The sequence below is a fragment of the Psammomys obesus genome, unplaced genomic scaffold, assembly GCF_907164565.1.
Source record: "Psammomys obesus unplaced genomic scaffold, mPsaObe1.curated_primary_1811, whole genome shotgun sequence".
NCBI lineage: Eukaryota > Metazoa > Chordata > Mammalia > Rodentia > Muridae > Psammomys > Psammomys obesus.
Genome location: NW_026585689.1, coordinates 313,252 through 334,244, shown reverse-complemented (window position 1 = coordinate 334,244; position 20,993 = coordinate 313,252). Strand labels below are relative to the sequence as shown.

The window sequence follows — 20,993 nt, the reverse complement described above, 5'->3', positions numbered from 1 at the left end:
CATGCTCCATATAAGATAAAAGCATGACATCACTTACGTGTCCGGCTCCATGCTCAACTAATTAGCCATTTTATATGTCTGGCAAGATGGATTTTGTTTGTGGTCTCTGTTTTTTTTTTTTCTGTGAGTTTTATTCAGCGATGGAGGGACAGAAGATGAGGACATGTACGAGAAGCCACATGCTGTGTTCCTCTAGACCGAGAAAAGGCTAAAGACACGACATCCAACTGGAACACATGTTTCGACTGGAGCTTATTGGGATAATTCATTAAACTTGGGCTTTCAGAGTCAGTCTGTAAGGAATCATTTCCTGATTTAGATCTTTGAGCTGTAGTATGCTGGAGCGTTTTCTTTGAGGGGTTACCCATTAGGGTCTGCAGGGGTCTAGGGTACCATCTCCACAGCTCATTTACAGTGGAGGGACAAATCTTTGTGCTCTTCTTGAAATCTGCCTGGTTTATCACTGACTTTCTCAGGTTCCCAATGTAATCTACTCTATCATCTATTGGATATAGTTTTGTTGATTGGTTTTTATTTTCTATTTCTATTGTTTTCTTACGCTGTTTATCTAAACCTCTAGACTACAGAGTCTAGAGTAATGCTCAGGAGCAGCATAGGTAGTTAGCATCCCTACCCCTTGAATGGAAGCTCCTCTATTTTCTCATAATGTGCATTTTTGTACAAAGAAAGTGTGTTTAGAGAATATATTACTCTGTTGAGTGTTTTTGTTTTTAATCAGGAACAGGGTCATATATTTGTCAAAAGTTTTTGTTTTGTATGGGTCTGGAGATAATCATGTGATTATTCACTTACCTTATATATTTTCTGTCTTATATTTAGATGAATATATTTTTGTCACATAGAGTCATTCTTGCACATCGACAGTGCATCTTACCTCGTCATGGTATTTCCTCTTTTTTTATTATTGTATTTGTGTGTGCGCACACTTGTGAGCAACTGGCACATATGTGTGCTAGTGCTCACAGAAGCCAGAAGAAGGCACAGGACCCTATGGAGCTGACGTCAGAGATGGTTATGAGGGGACCAGTATGTGTGCTAGGAACCAAACTCCAATCCTATGCAAGAGCAGTCAGTGCTCTTGACCATGGAGCCATCTTTCCAGCCCTGTGGTATATCTTCTAATGTACTAGTTGATCCAGTATTCTAAAATGTAACCTAATTATCACATAATATTTGCAGTGACGTTTGATGATCACTAGTAAACATATTTACCTATTAGAATTGGTTTTCTCCATATTGTTTTTAAGTATACAACACCCATGAAAAGGGATTTGATAAGAAAAGACAAGGGAAAGAGTATTATGTAGTAATGGGGAGACCTGATTTTCAGTCCCATAGACCCTGAGTGTCTCATGTGATGGCTGATGTCATTATCTCATCACTGACCATACTTAGCTCTTGTGTCAGCCCATTTTAATTTCCTCAAACCTCAACCTTCTTTTTTAAAGATGATTTTGGAGCAGTTTCAACTTTGTAAAATGTACACTTCCTGCAGCTGCGATTTGCCTATGCTGCACATTTCATTAAAATAGAATCACACAGGTCCTGGGAGATACTTCAGTGGATAAGGGCTCTTCTCCCCAAGTCAACAACCTGAGTTTAATCCCTCAACCCATATGATGAGAACTGAGAAACAAGACCTGCAACTTGTCCTCTGACTTCCATGTACATAGTTTGGCATACAGGCACCTATATCCATTCACCAATAAATGTTTTAAAATATAGAATCACAAAATATGTCTTCTTTCACTTAACATTATGTGTCTAAGGTTCAGACATAATAGGATATTGTGTGACTGCTGTACAGATAAATTACATTTGACTTATTTTATTTATGTCCTCCAACACGTAATACAGTATCTATTTCATTATAGAAGTCATGCTGTGTATGAGGTGGCATCATATTATGTCCTGGTGTGCATTTCCATCATGGGTCATTATATAGACGTGCAATTTCTTTAAAAATATGACTAATTAGAACATTTAAAGAGTTTAAATTTTGAGAGTTCTTGATATAGTTGGGTGTGGTGGCGCACGCTTGTAATCCCAGCACTTGAAATGGCAAGGACAGGCGGATCTCTGTGAGTTCTAGGCCAGCCTGGTCTACAAAACAAGTCCAGGACAGCCAAAGATATACAGAGAAACCTTGTCTCAAAACAAACAAAAAACAAAAACAAAAAAATAACCAACCAAACAAAACAAAACCAAAAAAAGAGTTCTTGGTATAGTTTGATATAGTATACATGCAAGTCTATTATTCAATATGTGATTTTCAAATATTTTTTCCTGATTCTGTCTTTTCCCCTTTTGTGATGTAATTGTTTGCAAGACAAGTGTTTTGCATGCTTCTTTTTACTATCATGTAGCATTCACAGGTCAGCATTTGTCTCCTGTAAGATTTTCTTAGCCTGGTAGACTTTCCATGGAAGATTTGTTCTTGTACCCCATTGACAAAAGGGGTTAGAGAGTGTGAAATCTTTTACTGTTGAGCCTTTCTGACACATGCTCAGTGATCTACCTGCTATCCAAGTTCCAATAACGACCAGCACTCCAACTCTGTTATTTGTTTTGTTTTTATTATTTTTTTTATTTTATTTCAGTTCATTTACTTTATAACCCAATGGTGCCCCCTCCCTCCTCTTCTCCTCCTCTCCTCCCACTCCCTTCTTCCCTTGCTTCTCCCTTTCCCTCTCCCTTTCCTCTCAGAAAAGATGAGGCCCCTCCCCCTGTATCAACTCTTCTCAGCACATCAAGTCACATCAGGACATCAGGATTGAGCATATCCTCATCCCCTTCAGGTGATTCTGTTCTTTTTTTTTTTTTTAATTTTTTTTAACTTTTATTAATTACACTTTATTCACTTTGTATCTCCCCATAAACCCCTCTCTCCTTCCCTCCTAACCTCACTTTCCCTCCCCCTTCTTCACGTATGCCCCTCCCCAAGTCCACTGAGAGGGGAGGTCCTCCTCCCCTTCCTTCTGATCCTAGTCTATCAGATCTCATCAGGAGTGGCTGCACTGTCATCTTCTGTGACCTGGTAAGGCTGCTCCCCCCTCAGGGGGAGGTGATCAAAGAACAGGCCAATTAGTTTAGTGATCCTGTTCTTAATGATTCTCTCTCTCTCTCTCTTCTTTTAGGATCTTTCTTAATCTTTTTCTTTCCTTGATTTCTCTTCCCCTAGTTCCTGTACTAACTTGGCCTTTTCTCTCCCATCTTAAGAAAAAGCAATGTCTCAAGACCTACCCACTCCAGATGCCATCTCGAATCACTGTCTTTGCTCCTCACTTCAGTTTTTCAGATATATTAGAGCCAAGTAGGTCCAAAGTTGAACTGTTTCACTCCACATCTGGTCCATTTCTTGCATTTCTATTCTCTGATAATGGCCCCCTCATCCATCACTTAGAGAAATGACCAAAAAAGAAAACATAAGATAAAAAAAAAAAACCTTTCCTCTGTGCTCTCATATCAATACCAATAAATCATACTGTCCTGTTGAGTTTTACTTCCCATGTATCTCAGTCTGTGCCTTTAAAAAAATATGTTTAATTGTGTGTGCATTGCTTTTGCCTGTGTTCTTACACAATTGTAGGTATCCATGGAGGTCAAACATATTTGATTCCTCTGGATCTGGAGTTACAGTCAGGTATGAGCCACCTGGCCCAGTTACTGAGAAGCAAACATGGGTCCTCTGCAAGAGCAGTACACAGTTTTTACCACTGGGCTATCTTTCTAGCTCCATGGGTCTTCCTTTCCTAAATAAATGCCCAGGTTTCTCTTTCCTTCCTTCCTTCCTTCCTTCCTTCCTTGCTTCCTTCCTTCTTTCTTTCTTTTCTCTCTTTCTCTCTTTCTTTTGCTCTTTATTCCTTTCTCTCTTTCTCTTTCTTTTGCTCTTTCTTTCCTTCTGTTTTAGCTTCTTGCCTCTGAAAATTGTAGACTTCTAATGACATTCTACACTCAGCTCTGCCACCATTGAAAAGTAGTCCTCTTTGATACATCAAGAACCTTTTACAATTGCCTGCTCTCTGATCACTTGCCCCTGGCAATGCAGCCTTGCCAGGAAGAGGAAGAGGATCCAGGCAGTCCTGATGAGTCTTGATAAGCTATGGACAGATGGCAATGGTAGAGAACTCCCCCTTTCAGTGGACTAGGGGAAGAGAATGGGGGGGAGGGGGGACTGGAAGGAGTTGAGGGAGAGGGCTTCAATCATAATATACCATAAATAAATTGTAGAAACAATAAAATAAAATGTTTTATTACATAAAAGAGCCATTTAAACCAAACGTGGTACTTTTTCAGCATTTGATAGGGGGCTTGACTTGATGAAATAATGTACATTCCTGGTTATGTGATTTTCTATAGCTATTAGTCTTCCCTAGCCTCTCTTTGAGTAAGATATAAATGGTTGGGATTAGTCTGAAGCATCATTGTGAGAATAAATTGAGAAATTATTTTGCACAGTATATGGGTAAAAAGTAGGAGCCCCCTATGTACTCATACAGTCACTGTATCTTCCCACATCTAAGGAGACACTGGACACATGAAAGCTACAGGGATCCTGCCTGAAAGTCAAGGGTTTCTCAGGAAGTCCTTCAGAACAATATTGATTTCCTTCTCCATGGTGCCAGATTTTGTAAAATCTAAAAGAAACAGTAAAACAAAGTAGCTAAGACGGCGGGTGTTAAATAATAAGCACTGGATAAAAAGTAGAAAATAAGTAACAACAAACCAAAGTAACTACTTATTGTTCTTTTGACCTAACTATGGCTCACTGCATTAGTCTCCCTTTATTCAAGTTTCCAATTCTTATGATTTTGGTAGCTCACAGTCAAGTATAGTGTAAAAAATATTAAATGAAAAATTCTAGTGAGAAACAATTCGTGTTTTGAATTTCACTCCCTTCTGACTAGCATTATTAAATCTCATTCCATCACTTTTCACCTTGCCTTTGAGATGAACCTTGCCTTTGTCCGGAGCATCCACACCATACTATCGTCTAGTCATCTCTTGGCAGCTGTCTTAGTTATCAGGTTAGTGTTGTATTTTATGTAGCACTTGTTATTTTGCGTACTAATGGTCCAAGGAGACAAGATTAGTAATGGTCTGAGTGTGAAATATCCCCTACTTCTGCATGCATTTACCGACCTGGTCCCCATCTGGTGGCCATGTGTGGGGGAACTTTCTAGACTTGGAGCCTAGCTAGAGGGCATGGGCCATGGGGTCACAGCCCAAGCTTTATAACTCAGCTGAGTTTCTACCCCAGTTTCTTTTCTTCCTGAAAGTTACCATATACTCTCATTACCAGAACTGTTTCTGTTGCCAGGCCTCTTCCCTGCCAAGATGGACAATAGCCTCTGAACCATGAATCAGAATAAACTCTTTCACCTTAAGTTGTTTTATCAGGAATGCTGTCATGGTGATGAAAAAAAAAAAAACAAAAACAAAAAAAAACTAGGATGAGGCAATTATGATATGACAAACAAGAGTCTTAGTTTCCTGTAAGTGTATGAAAATTTTTGACCTAGTAAGAAAGTAAAAATCATAATCATATACTGATGATCTACAATAAGTTATTTTTAGAGAACAAGAGAAAATAGTTCATATAACTTTTGTTATAGTGTGTGTTACAATTATAATTTATTATTAGTTACTGTTAATCTATTCCTATGCCTAATTTATAAATCATACTTTATCACAGATACGAATGTAAAGGGAACACATGACATATATAGTTTTGTGTGCTATCTAAAGTTTCATACTTTCACAGGAATCCTTTGAATATAGTCCTCTTGGATAAAATAGAGCTATTGTATTTGTTTGCTGGTGGGATTTTGTTTCGGTTTGGTTTGGTTTTTGATTTTTCAAAACTGGGTTTCTTTGTGTAGCCTTGGCTGCCCTGGACTCGCTTTATAGACCATGCTAGCCTTGAACTCAAAAGATTTGTCTGTCTCTGCCTCCTTGAGTACTGAGATTGCAGGCTACATTTTTTTAAAAGGGTGATAACTAGTCCACCCAAGAAGTGTGCTTTTGTTGATGGTGATGAGGCTGATGTATAAGTGTTGTTTTTCTAAAGGAGAGCCAGTGATAAGATACCATACTCACCCCATAATGTCTGCTTTTCTTCTTGCAACAGCAGTTGGTGTTTCCCAGATGTTTAACAACTGGATTTCACAAATGAAGCATTGTCAACCTTCAGTTTTCATAGGTCAGTTCTACTTTCAAGTTCTCAGTCATAGTATGTATTTTTTTTTAACTTGGTGAATGCAGGTTGGCATGGATCCCAAGGTCTCTTCCGAGAATCATCAGGAGATCCTCATGGAAGAGGAAGATGAACCAAGAAAAGAGCCCAAAGATGGTGGAGCTGATGACCCAGAACACCTTGGTGAGTACTTTCTTAGTGTATACATGATTCTTCAAAGTTTTTGGTAAATAGCAAACACCAGTTGGGATTGAACTGTAAATTAGTTACTTTTCTATTGCTGTGTCAAAGCACCATGGCCAAGGTGACTTCTAGAAGAAAGAGCTTATTTGGGCATATGATTCCAGGGGGCTATGATTCTATCATGGCAGCAAGCAGTAGGCATGGGAGCTGGAGCAGAAGCTGAGAGCTCACATCTTGAACCATAAGCACTAAGCAGAGAAAGGAAACTAGAAGTAGTTCTGGAGCTTAACCTCTAAAGGGAATGACTCAACCCCACACACGCATGCACTCGTGAGCGCACATGTGTGCACCCCAAACACACACTTTGTGACATATATCCTCAAACAAGGCTACACCTCCTAAACCTACCAAACCTCAACTGAGTACCATGAGCTTAAATAAATACATGGGCCCATTGGGGACATTCTCACCCAAACCACTGTAAGTTGGAATCTTCTACAGAAATATGAGAGTCTAAAATATACAAGGAAGATGGAAGATAGCCTGAGGCAGGCAATCTTAGCTCATTGTTCTAGTTAAGTAGTGTATTTTGAACGACTGTATTCATTTTTTAGTTTATGTGCATCGGTGTTTTGTCTGCATGTATGCCTGTGTGAGGGTGCCAAATCTCCTGGAACTGAAGTTACAGACAGTTATGAGTTGCCATGTAGATACTAGGAATTGAGCCCAGGTTCTCTGGAAAAGCAGTCAGTACTTTTAATCACTGAGCCATCTCTCCAGCCCTAGTTAAGTTAAGGTATTCAGCGTTCCTCACCTCACCTCAAACATGTTGAAGATCAGCTTAAACCAAAGTAGCTGTATGTAAAGGATAAGGAAGTAATCCTGATTACTTCAGGTTCTCTCCCTTAACAGCCTGCCATATTCTCTCTCCCCTTCTTCCAAGAAGGAATGCTACTATCATAGTAAATTCCTCGCATGCATCCTACTGTTCCCATCTTCACAAGCAGCTTAGCCAGTCAGCCAACTGAAAAGCTATCTTCTTCAGAAAGTTTTTTCCACATCTGGTCTTGGCTGGGTAGTAAAGAATCAGTGTTTCATACTGCTGTGTTGCAATCTTCTCTTTTATGACTAGGTCATAGCTAGTCAGCCATACATCTGTCTTTTTGAATTAACATCCACTCAAAAAATGAGTGATACATGGTGTACAGGGAAAGGCACCAGGAGCTGGCTCTAACAGAACACTGATTTTGCTGTTTCCTCCCAGGAAGGACCAGGCTGTACTCAGATCATTCCTGCTCACAAGACTTATAGTTCTTGTTGAAATCCTCACAAAATATTCCCTGCTATTCAAAAAGAATAAATGGAATCACAAAATGTGTATGTTCCTCATTAATTTTATTCTGTATCAAGTGATTGAGTAACCACAGGACATGAAGATATTCTAGGTATCTTGTAGATGCCCTGAGATCATCTCTGCACTTCAGAATCCCCTTGTGTTAGGAAACTAATTGCAAATGAGATTTGGGCTTTCATTTAGTCATCCTGCTTAGATCTGAAATCAAGAGGTTAAGTTGAAAGATTCTATACTAAGGCACTCCAGAAAAAGGAAATAAAAGTAAGGATAGATTCATATTCCCCCATCCACCTTCCCTTCTTCCTACTCTCTTTTGCCCATTACTGTATTTGTGTGTAAACAGAGGGAATCCTGTTTTTCTTTTGTGAGAGTTTGCAAGCTTATAATTTATAGGGAATGTGTATCTTGAGACATAAGAAAAAAGAGAAAGATTGCAACATAGCAGTATGAAATACTTTGATACTTTGTTACCTAGCCAAGACCAGACATAGAAAAAACTTGTAGGAAATGGGAAGAAATATGGCAGTCTGTTAATGGGGAGAGAACCTGAAGGAGCCAAAAGGCAAACTTCCACATCCTGCCTCTCATACTAGACTGGGGATTCTTGATTAATTTTGTCTCAAACCTAAAGGGCTAGAAAGGGCCGCTGAAGAGTTCCATATTTGCAGTGATGAGATTAGATTTTCACTACAGGCAGCCAGTTTCTATAAATATTCAACAGATATATTATAGTGTTTTTGTCATAGTTGAGTCACAGGAGTGGACATGTAGGGGTGAGTTAGATACCTACCCTCACAAAGCTAGAATTTTGTGAAGAGGAAGGGAAAATAATAAAAGAACTAAAATTTTAATTAGTGGCATTGAGATTAGAAGCTTCATTTAGGGAGTTATTGTTCCAGTGTTTGGCTGCCTCTAGCTCCTGAGCCTTGACATCCAACCATAAAATCTAGCATCAAAAGATGAATTACCGGGCCCTCAAGATGACTCAGTGGGTAAAGGCATCTGCTGAAAAGCCTGAAGTCTGTGTGCACATGCATACACACACAGATATATGCAACTTTTAAATATTTATCTATTTAATTTTATGTGTGTGAGTGTTTCACTTGCATGTATGTCTGTGTACCTTGTGCATGCCTGATACCAGAGGTCAGAAGAGCATGTCAGATTCCCTAGAAATGGAGTTGTGAACTGCCACATGTGATGGGAATCAAACCTTGGTCACCTGAAAGAATAGCAAGTGTTCCTAATACAGAACCATCTCTCCAGCACCTACATGTGTAATTTTAAAGGTAAATGAGCAAACAAACAAGCTTGAATAGTTCCTTGGAGATCCCCCTCCACTCACATCTGAAATCAAAAGTACAGAATCTTAAGTTTGATATGTCCAGTCTTTCCCCCCCACCCCTCCAGCCCGTGGATCTTAGCTTCCCTCTCAGATTCTTCTATCTTCCCCTGCTTTGTTGAGTTTTGCACTCATCACCCACCATCCATCCATCCTCAGGCCAGATGAGCCTCCGTTGCCCCTTCGCTCTTATGGTTATCGTGACTGTCTCAAGAAGTGGGAGTCAAAATCACAGCTGGTCAATGAGATGGAGAGAAGAGTAGTGCTGACAGATGCTTATGAGGTAAAGCTGACAAGAGCAGGGTGACAGTGTGCTTGCCTGCTATGTGAGAGATCCAACGCCAGCCCCAACGTTGCTGAACAAACAAAGGGACAAATGGAAATGAGTGGTAGAAGGGACATGATTCAACAGTGGATCGTTACGGAGGGTTAGGAAGAGTGAAGGCTAAAGACATTTTCCAGATGGAGGAGTTGGGTGGCTGGGTATGAGGCTGATCTTCCATTAGTCGCAGAACACAGCGAAGGAGGACTAGGTGGGCGTGGGGGGGTGATAATGACCTGCACATGTGTGATCCGCTCTGCTCAGGTGATGTCTCCAGGTTGGTATGCACTGCGTGACGCCCCCACTTCTCCACCTGCACCCTGCCATGCTTCTTTCTTGTACTGAGGACTGTGAGGTTTGAGTGGGAAAGAAGGGATTGATATGTCCAATAGACCACAGTGCTCAATCATTTGCACAGTCACTGAACAGGCTGCATGAAATGCTACTGGCCCCCGAAGCCTACAACTTTCATTTGGGAATTGCCAGTGAATTACTCGTCCTGGTTAATGTTGTAGTCCATGGACATAGGCCCCTCAGAACTGCCTTGTAAGGAATTTTCCACATGGATGGTCACTTTGATAACTTTTAGAGGTGGCACCAAAGCAACTTTCTCCACCAAGAAAACACTAACAAGCCTAAGAACCAATGTTGATCGCTCATTAGCATCCAGTGAGACTCTCAATGTGATTTTCTCACTTTAGCTGTGGGGGGTGAGGGGGCAAGAGTGAAGGTCCTCAGACCTTATTTAGGATTTTTTTTTTTTAAGAGGAAATAGATATCCAGAAAACTCTCTTCATAATCCTGGTGTAGAAAAGAAATGTACTCTTTAGATGTATTTATATATGCTTCTTGAGAATAATGAATTTATTTCAATGTCTGTAACTTTCCTCTTACGTATTATTAATTTGTTAAGCTTCTGGCAATGCTAGTTCAATTATTAACAATGAAGGTGTACTTTATTCCTATCGTGGGGCTAAAGTTCTGGAGATGTCTTTTGGTTGGTGTTTTTAGCTTTGTGGGCTGTTCTGTTTTGTGGGACAATTGAAAATGATCAAGCAAGCAGGCTTGAGCCTCTTGGGACAAGTTGAGTATATTACCATATTTCCAGCCCTACTGTCTTAGTCATGATTTGTATTGCTGTGAAGAGACACCATGATCATGCAAACTCTCATAAAGAAAAACATTCAATTGGGGCTGGCTTACAGTCCAGAGGTTTAGTCCATTGTCATCATGCCAGGAAACATGGCTGCATGTGGGCAAACATGGTGCTGGAGGAGCTGAGAGTTCTACATGTAGATGTCCAGGCAGCAAAAAGAGAAGAGACACTGGACTTGGCCTTCCTCTAACAAGGCCACATCTACTCCAACGAGGCCACACCTCCTAATAGTGGCATTCTTTATGGGCCCTATGGGGGCCATTTTCACTCAAACCACCACACCAACACTTGACCCAACAACTAAGTCATACTCATTTCATGCTTACTTCTGTAACAAGTTTTAAGGTCTCTGATTGTGGAGTCAGTGTAACATGAGACAAATAAGATGGCAGTGAGGAGAGGGAGAGATTTCAGTGTCCAAAGTGAACATCTGAGAATGTTTTGTTGAGCATCCTTGACAAGGGATACCCCTCTAGTTTAACACAGGAAGTAACATCTCTAGGGCTTTGCTGGAGTATAAATTTTGTAGCTGGAACTCATCTTCCTCTTGCATCCTCTCCTTGTATAATCAGAATCTATTTCCTACAGTTACTGTTTCTTCCTGTGTTTGTCAGGCAAGGAAAAACTTAGACCAACATAGAGAAAGGAAATTATGTCATTTAAATGGTTTTAGATACGAAATTTGAAATTCAGTTCTATGTCTCCCGCTCTCAAATGTGAGCCCCGTTTCTTAGATTTTACCTTCTGCTCCCTCCTCAAGTTCTTTCTCCTCTACAGGCTGTTACCCACAATATCCCAAACCTCCCTGGGTCTTCTTGTAGTGCTCACTCCATAATCTGTCTGGGAAGTCCTTCTCCTGGAATATGAAGGTCAAATGTGCTGTCTTCTTTGAGGAATTCATTGAGCACAGAAACTCTATTTATGCTCATTTGTGTCATGTTATAGTTATATGTTGGTTAGTAAAACCCTTATGAAGAGACATTTTATCATCTGCACATCTCTGCACACTGAATAGAACAGAGAGGTGCTTAGAAAAGTTGACTTTGTTTTGACTTTTTTTTAAATGTTTTGAACCCTGGTCCCCTCTTCTGAACTATCAGAAGTCTCTAATACATTACACGTATTATTAGAGATGAACTTGAAATTAAGGCAGGCCATAACTAGATATATGGTAAAATTCATATAGAAGGAAGAATAAAGATCATAAGAGAGGAGAGAGGCTGTCTTGCCTGCAATATCAAGGAACACAGAGCTGTTATTTCCTGTAATAAAAAGATAACATAGGAAAACCCACCTCTTTGTTTTAAGCCCTCCATGCATGAAACATGATTATGATTAGAAAAGTGAGCCAGAATAAATGCAGCTGGAATACATTAATTGCTAACACACACAAACACATACACACACAGGCAATGAATCCCTTTCCTTCTGACTACAACATAAACTCACAGAACAAAATGAGATCAAGACACAAAAACACTTTGATGCACAAATTCTTTGGAGCAAATGGATTTGGACCTTTCTTTTAATTAGAAGATGAATCTTGTAACAGCTTAAACTTAAAGCAACACTTTGGGGATAATTATCTGATGTATCAAAAAGATTAAAAATGAGGCTTTTTTTTTTTGTCTTTCTGTGCCCTTGGGAGACACAGACTTCTATTTTAATTTTGATGCATTTTCTGGTTTTAACCTGAGTAACTAATATGTTATTTATAGTGTATCAAATTAAGTATGTATTTGACAACATGGAGTTAAGAATCTAAACATCCAATAAAGTTACTGGAATAAAAAGACATCAAAGACACAGAAAAGAAAGAAGAGGTTAAAAATATTTATTATTATTATACAATAATCTGTTAGATGTTTGCCTATGGCTTCCTGGAAAGCAGGATATTAAATGAACATGATTTTACATAGTTCTCTGTAACACTGATTACAATGAAAATAGATGACAGCTTTTCTAAGAAATAAAAGTACATACATTTTTTTTAAGATAGAGAACAATTGTCCTGGCACTAAGTTCTAAAATGAGTTTATGATATAGCACCCAACTTACCAAAGACAGTGTCCACCATAATGGTCAGTTCTACAGAACAGCAAGATGGTTGCAAATTTTTCTTCTGAGTGTTTCCTTTGTGCTATTATCTTTTGTGGAAGAAAAAAAAACTGGTACTGACATAATTATCTTAGTTCATAGTATGAGTTCTTCAGAATAGTGATTTATTTCCCTCTGAAGGTAAAAAAATGCATTCAAATTGCATGGCTAATAGCACGTCATGTTTTAAACCTAGGTCTGCCTGCTTCCAAATCAACTGTCTCTCTATTGCTCTCTGAAGAGAAAAACGTCGTGATTCGTTAGATAGTTGTGATGTTAAAGAAAACAGCAAGGTGGACAGTGGATGCAAGTGTAGGAGATGGACTAAAGCTATAAGGTTTTGTAGCTCTCACTGCAGAAAAAGGAAGAGATATACCAATTCAAGGCGTAAAGCTTCAATTAGGCCTAAACAATATTTGTAAATGGCAAAGAACAATTGCAAAATTTCAAAGTGGCTCATATGTGATACCAGCATTGGAAGGCTGAAACAGAAGGAGCATGAATTTGAGTACCATCTGAACTATATGAGATTCTGTCAATAACAATATGCCAGTTACATAAATTCCAAATGGAATAACCCACATATGGTTGTTTTTAATGTATATTTTTTGAGATTATCATACAATGTATTTTTATTATATATTATATATACATGTGATATATACATACATGTAATATATACATATACCATACATGTATATATAATAAATTACACACTTATATGTTTAAAACATACCTTTTCCTTTTCTCAGTTCCTCCCAGATTCTCCTTTACAAAATCCAAAACAAAACCAAAAGATACACACACACACAAACACACACACACACACACACAAAACATCAGATTGGATTTATGTTGGCCAACTTCTGGCCTGTCTTAGGCTGTTGCTGATCATTCCATTGAGGAAAACAGATTTTCCCCCTCAGCAGCTATTAATTGCAAAAAGTTTTTTGGCTAAGGGTGGAAAACTGTGCCCACTCCGTATTCTCCCTGATGGGATTTCATTTGGCTTGAACTCGTGTGTGTGTTGCTTGTGTTCTCTCAGTCTCTGGGAGCTCAGATGTACACCAGGTCTGTTGTGTCTGGAAGACACTGTTTATTGAATTCACCCACCACCTCTGGCTCTTACAATCTATTTATGACTGAGTGCTCCAAAGTCTCTCAGTCTTTTCACATTGTTCATTTGTGGGTCTTTGTGTTAATTATTATCTACTGTATAAACAAGCTTGTCTGATGAGAACTGAGTGATGCCCTGATTTATATGCATAGCAATATGTCATTAGGAGTCATTTTAATGCTATGTTCATTTAGCAGAATAATAGTAGTGGTTTCCCCCTTAGGGTCCATGACCTGTCTAGACTCAGATTCCTGGCTTCATTAACTGTGGCAGGTATGGTTTCCATCTCTGGAAGCAGGCCTTAAATCCAAACAAAAAGTGGTTAGCTACATTCATAACATTTGCACTGCCCTTACAATAGTGGACATATCTTACACAGTTCTCCTTAACAATGGTTACAATTCCCATGTGAAAATAGAGACAGCTTTTTTAAGAGAGGAAAAGTGGGCATATCTTGCAGGCAAGATGCTATTGTAGCTCACAGGGTCCGTAACTGGGTGAAATTGATGATTGCTCCTATCCTCCAGCAGCATGTTTGAATAAGTATTGAATAAGTAATAGTGGCACTTTTAGGAGGTGTGGTCTTGTTGGAGCAGGTGTAGCCTTGTTGGAGGAAGTATGTCACTGTGGGGATAGGCTCTGAGATCTCCTATGCTCAAGGTACTCCAGCACCTGCTTGACACACAGTGTCCTTCTGCTGCCTTTGGATTAAGATGTAGAACTCTCAGCTCCTCCGGCACCATGAAACTGTAAACCAGCTCCAATTAAATGTCCTTTATAAGACTTGCTATGGTCATGGTGTCCCTTCACAGCAATAAAACCCTAACTAAGGCACATGTGTAAGACCTTCCAGCTCGACGAACAATAAGAAGTAGGGGTGAGCTTTCTAGTTGAGTACCAGCTCAATTTCTCCATGTTCTATGTTCTTGGTATGTGGTGACTTCAGCAATAGGGTCGAACCATCAGGCCATGAGAGATAACCAATAGTATTAACAATTTTCTTTAATGTTTAACAGGGGAGTCTAAGGCCAAGAACCCAAAAGGATGTAACTGATGGTGTTTCTTTCTATGATGTCTAGTTGGGGTATTATCTTTTCCATTACATGGTAACTATACTTAAACTCTCTTTATATATGTATTCTAGAAATAGGAGGCTTTAAAAAACCCTTTAGTATTGGTTATTCTTCTCATAATCCCTCCTCGACCTTTCCCTCTCATTCCCCGTTTCATTTAATCCCGCTATTTTATTTTCCCTTTTATCCTTTTGTAACTTTACATTCTTTTTTTCTTCTCTCTGGAAGACCCACTCCTCTTCTCTCCTTTGATCCATAACTCGCTACTTAACCTCTGTGGATATTCTTTTTTTTAAGATTTATTTATTACGTGTATATGCGTGCTCTGTCTACATGTACACCTGCATGACAGAAGAAGGCATTAGCTCCTAGTATAGAGTGTTGTGAGCCATCTTGTGTTGAGCCACCTTGTGGTTGCTGGGAATTGAACTCAGGACTTCTAGAAGAGAAGACAGTACTCTTAACCGCTGAGCCATCTCTCCAGTCCTTCTGTGCATACCCTAAATAAAACACACATAGCTAAAGCATAAAAACTAACATCTACATGAAAAAGAAAACATGCATCCATTCTTCAGTTGAGGGGCATCTGGGCTGTTTCCAGCTTCTGGCTATTACAAATAAAGCAGCTACAAACATGGTTGAGCAAATGTCCTTTTTGTGTACTTGCGCCTCTTTTGGGTATATGCCTAGGAGTGGTATGGCTGGATCTTGAGGAAGCGCTATTCCTAGTTGTCTGAGAAAGCACCAGATTGATTTCCAGAGTGGTTGTACCAGTTTACATTCCCACCAGCAGTGGAGAAGGGTTCCCCTTTCTCCACAACCTCTCCAGCATGTGTTGTCCCTTGAGTTTTTCATCTTGGCCATTCTGATGGGTGTAAGGTGAAATCTCAGGGTTGTTTTGATTTGCATTTCCCTAATGGCTAATGAGGTTGAACATTTCTTTAAGTGCTTCTCTGCCACTCGATATTCCTCTACAGAGAATTCTCTCTTTAGCTCTGTTCCCCATTTTTTAAGTGGATTACTTGGTTTGTTGCTTTTCAGCTTGTTTAGTTCTTTATATATATTGGATATGAGTCCTCTGTCAGATAAAGGGTTGGTGAAGATTCTTTCCCAATCTGTAGGCAGTCGCTTTGTTTTGATGACGGTGTCCTTTGCTTTACAGAAGCTTTTCAATTTCATGAGGTCCCATTTATTGATTGTTGCTCTTAGAGCCTGTGCTGTTGGTGTTCTGTTCAGGAAGCTTTCTCCTATACCAATGAGTTCTAGGGTATTCCCCAGGGACGGGAACTCCACAAAGAGAGCAACAGAACAAGATAATTTGAACACAGGGAACTTCCCAGAAAATCATACTCCAACCAAGGACTATTCGTGGAGATGACCTGGAACCCCTGCACAGGTGTAGCCCATGGCAGTTCAGTGTCCAAGTGGTTTACATAGTAATGGGAAGAGGGATTGCCTCTGACATAATCTGATTGGCCTGCTCATTGATCACTTCCCCCTGAGGGGGGAGCAGCCTTACCAGGCCACAGTAGAGGACAATGCAGCCACTTTTGATGAGAACTGATAGACTAAGATCAGAAAGAAGAGGAAAACCTCCCCTATCAGTGGACTTAGGGAGTGGCATGCATGCAGAAAGGGGAGGGAGGGTGGGATCGGGAGGGGAGGAGGGAGGGGCTTATGGGGGATACAAAATGAATAAAGTGTAATTAATAAAAAATTTAAATAAATAAATAAATAAATAAATAAATAAATAAATAAATAAAAAGTAAAAAAAAAAAAGAAAACATGCAATGTTTGTCTTTCTGGGTCCAGGTTACTTCACTTAGTATGATTATTTCTAGCTTTATCCATTTACCCTAAAATTTCAAAATTTTTATTAACACCTAAATAATTCCATCATGTAAATGGAATTTTCATTATCCTTACACCAGTTGATGTACACTTAGGGTGTTTCCAAATTCTGGCTATTAAGAATAGAACAATAATGAACATGGATGAGCAAATGTCTCTGCAGTAAGATGTAGAGTCCTTTGGTATATGCCCAAGAGTGGTATAGCTGGACCTTGTGGTAAATCAGTTTTTACCTTTTTGAGGAACCTCCTCATTGTAGAGGGATTTTTAATCCAGCAACATGGCTAAACTGGCTGGTATACAGACACTCCCTTAGCACACACTTTTAATCACCCGGGCTGAAATGCAGACATGCCCTTAGGACACACCTATAATCCCAAACAATGAAGGTAAAATTAGTTGAAGAAGAAAGCACATTGTTTGAAAGCGATGTCTCATTGAAGGGCAGACAAAGCGACAAATCAGAGTAAGATTTGACAGAATGAACCGAAGATAGGAGACACCCAATTATCATTAGAAGAGAGGAAAAAGAGGAATGAAGAGAGCAGTGCAGAGGGAGAAAAGGAAGGAGGCAGGTTTACTGGGACAGTTATACAGAAACAGGTTTCAGGGAGAGACAGAGAGAGAGAGACAGAGAGAGAGTGAGAGAGAGAGAAAGCTAGACACAGGTAAAGACAGGATGAGCCAGAAAATGAGAAGGAGCCAGAATATTAGAGCAGATTGCTAGAGTTAGTCTAAGACAAATCAGAGCAATTCAGCCAGAAGCTGAGAGAAGCCAGTTTGAATAAGTCAGCTAGGAGAGGAGTTTGGGTCAGAATAGCTGAGTTGAACCAGCCAGCCAGAATTCTTATTCAGCAGTAAGTCTCAGAGGCTGAAAGCATTCTAAGCCTAGATTAGATTGTACTGAGGCTAGAAGCTTCCAGTACTCGGCTTAGGTTAGCAGATAGAGGCAGTAAGCCATCAAGACAATTACCTCAGGTGAATAAAAGTTATTTTATGCCCCCATTGACTTTCATAGTGACTATATCAGTTTGTACACCTGTTAGGAACAGTAAGTGTTGCGCTTTCCTTGCATCATCAGTAACATGTGCTATCATTTGTTTTATTCATCTTAGCCAGTCTGACTAGGAGAACATAAAAATCTCAAAGTAGTTTTAATTTGTGTTTCACTGATGGCTGAGAATATTCAACATTTTTCCTCAGCTATTTGTGTGTCATCTTTTGAAAGCTTAGCCTACTTTTAAATTGGGTTATTTGTTTGTTTGGTTTTCTTTTCTGATGTTCAATTTGTTTGTTTTTCACTTCTTTGTATATTCTACATACTAACCCTCTGTCGAAAGTATTGTGGGTAAATTTTTCCCCATTCGCAGGCTGTCTCTTTGCTTGAACTATCTTGTCCTTTGCTATACAAAAGCATTTCAGTTTCATGAGCTCCCATTTATTAATTATTATTAATCAGTGAATGTGCTATCAGGGTCTTTTTCAGTGTCAATGAGTTTAAACACATTTCCTACTTTTCTTTTTATCAGATTAATGCTATCAGGTTTTATGTTGAAGATTTTGATCCATTTGTAGTTGATTTTCTTGAAGGGTGATAGATTCGATCTATTTGCATTCTTCTACATTCAGACATCTGGTTTGAGCAGGCATCATTTGTTGAAGATGCTATCATTTCTCTAATGTATATTTTTTGGCTTCTCTGTCAAAAATCAGGTGTCCATGGGTGTGTGGACTCATGTCCAGTTCTTTAATTCTATTTCATTGATCAATGTGTATGTGTTTATGTCAATACCATGCTTTCTTTATTAATATAGTTTTGTAAATAGCTTAAAATTAAGAATAGTAATACCTCTAGCCATTCTTTACCACCAGAATTACTTTAGCTGCTGTGAGTGTGTGACAAAACTTTACTTTTCTTCACATGAGAAGCTGAAGAACACACCAAACAAGAGAAAGTTTTATTACAGTCATTTTGATCCCAGAGAGATAAGCAACAAAGGAAGGAATGCTTCACAGTTTGTAGCACAGTACCCTACAGAGATGATTAGGAATGGCAGAGACTAGGAGATGCAGCTCTGATTTGTAATTAAAGAGGGAATTTTACTTAAAAGAACCCAGAAGTGAGTCAGGGAGGTGCCTCGGTTGGGAGAGTGCTTGGTTGGCATGCCCTGGGTTCGGTCCGGTCCCCAGCATCCCATAAACTGGCTAGCATAGGGACTACAATCTCAGCATTCAGAATATGCAGGCAAGGGGATTAGAGTTCCAAGACCCATCACAGTTACACAGCCAGCTGGAGTTGCTTAAAATAAGTAAGTGTAAAATAAAATAGGACCTAGGAAATGAAAAAGTAAAAGGCCAGAGCTTAGGTCTTTCTATCATTTAGGCTGTTTTGAAAACATCATAATAATAAATCTGATACTACAGCAAATAGTGGTTATTTATAGAGTGGCCCCTCCCAAGTGTTAAGACATTAAAGGTCTGATTTTAACATTTAGTTTATCACTTGCACCTTCAGAATGGATCCCTCCTGTTTTCAGGCTGCTTTGATATTATAGAACGAAGGGAAAGCCACACAGACTCATCAGGAGAAGCTCTGCTGCATTTAGTGACTTCAGAAAAAAAAAAATCACCTTAAATAAGTACTTCCTAAGAGTCCCTTTCTCTATCTCCAAAACCCTGGAGCATAATTCACATAAATTTGAATAAAATGACCCCTTGGCCTTTGAGGAATGTGGTTATCATCAGAGACGGCAGGATGGTGAACATTAGTTTTTGCCTACTGATTAGGAATTAGTCATGATGTAGACATTCCTCTGACAGTACTCATGCTAGAGAAGAGGTGAGGTATACAGCAGCATTGAAGGGTATGAGCACTCTACAGTCCTGCTGCCTACACTCAAAAATCTGACTCCATCAACTGAAATGCTTAGGCAAACTTGACTGCTCTGTGCCTCCTTTTCTCACTTACAATGTGAACACAATAATACAATTAAATTTCCAAATACCATCAGTATTTTTGATCCATACAGTAATTTTTTTTTCTGAGAGGGTGTCTCTGTATAGCCCTGGCTGACTCACTTTATAGACCAGGCTGGCCTTGAACTCTTTGATCTGCTTGCCTCTGCCTCTTTGGATCTGTGGATTGTAGCTTTATTATTATTTCTTTAACAGCTAGTATCTACTTATAAGTGAATACACAACATATTTATCATTCTGGGTCTCAGTTACCTTGCTCAATGATTTTTTTTTCTAGTAACATTCATTTGCCTGCAAATTTCATGATGCCATTAACAAAAAAAAAAAAACAAAAACAAAAACAAAACAGCTGAATAATACTTGATTGTGTAAACGTACCCCATTTTTCTTTATACATTCTTTAATTGAGGGACATCTAGGTTGTTTCTAGTTTTTGGTTATCATGAATAAAGCTGAAATCAACATAGCTGAGCAAATGTCCTTGAGGTAGGACAGAGCAGCCTTTTGGGTGTATGCTCAAGAACAGTATAGCTGGATTCTGCGGTCGATCGATTTCCAGTTTTCTGAGGGACCGCCATATTGATCTCCATAGTCAGCCCTTGGTGTTTTGAGTCAGTCTTTACTTGATAGCTCAGGCTGGTCCTAACTTTTTATGAGGCCCAAGCTTGCCTAGAACCCTTGATCCTCCTGCATCATCCTCTCAAGTGCTGGTATTGTTGTTACGTAGCACCGTACCTGGGAAGAAGCAATCTTAAAGTTGCATACTTTCAGCTCAAGGGAACACAGTAAAGGCGACTTCTGACTGGAGTGGAGGCAGGTTTTCTTAAAAATTCTTGAAACGCTTTTTGCTTTAGTTAAGCAAAGGTAACGTGAAAGCAGAGGTAAGCGGAGTCAAGAGTGTCTCTACTTTTACTGAGATGGGATAAATGATTTTAAGTTGTGGAAACGAGGGAAAAGGACAGCGTTTAAGTCATGTGGATTTATTACTGTCGGGCAAACCCTACCATGGGGGCGGGTGGAGAATGCTCTAAAAGGCAAAGCATTCTTATAGATGAGAGGCTATCACAGAAATTAGAAGTCAAACTTCAGGGACTGGAGAAGTTATTCCGCAGCTAAGAACTGTACTACTCTTGTAGAGGAGTTGAGTTTGGCTGTCAAAACCCATGTCACATGGTTCGCAACTATTTCCGCCTTTCCTCTTGTACCTTCATTCACGTGCACATACATGCACAAAACACATAAAGGAATAAATAGTAAAAAAAAAAAAAAAAAAAAAAAAGTATTTAATTTTAAAAGTCAGACTTT

At 39.3% G+C, this 20,993-nt stretch overlaps 1 protein-coding gene across 14 annotated transcripts in view; it reads left to right on the top strand.

Moving 5' to 3' along the window:
• Window positions 1–20,993, top strand: part of Phldb2 (pleckstrin homology like domain family B member 2) — a 211,218-nt gene that overhangs the window by 92,253 nt on the left and 97,972 nt on the right. For 10 of the 14 annotated variants that reach the window (XM_055593736.1, XM_055593691.1, XM_055593726.1 and 7 more), the window contains one exon: window positions 6,286–6,400. In XM_055593736.1, the coding sequence (XP_055449711.1) occupies window positions 6,286–6,400 (115 nt within the window). Of the gene's footprint in view, window positions 1–3,610; window positions 3,665–4,971; window positions 5,049–6,285; window positions 6,401–9,255; window positions 9,380–20,993 lie in introns of those variants that run through there. The other 4 variants (XM_055593743.1, XM_055593742.1, XM_055593679.1 and 1 more) reach the window with 4 other exon arrangements.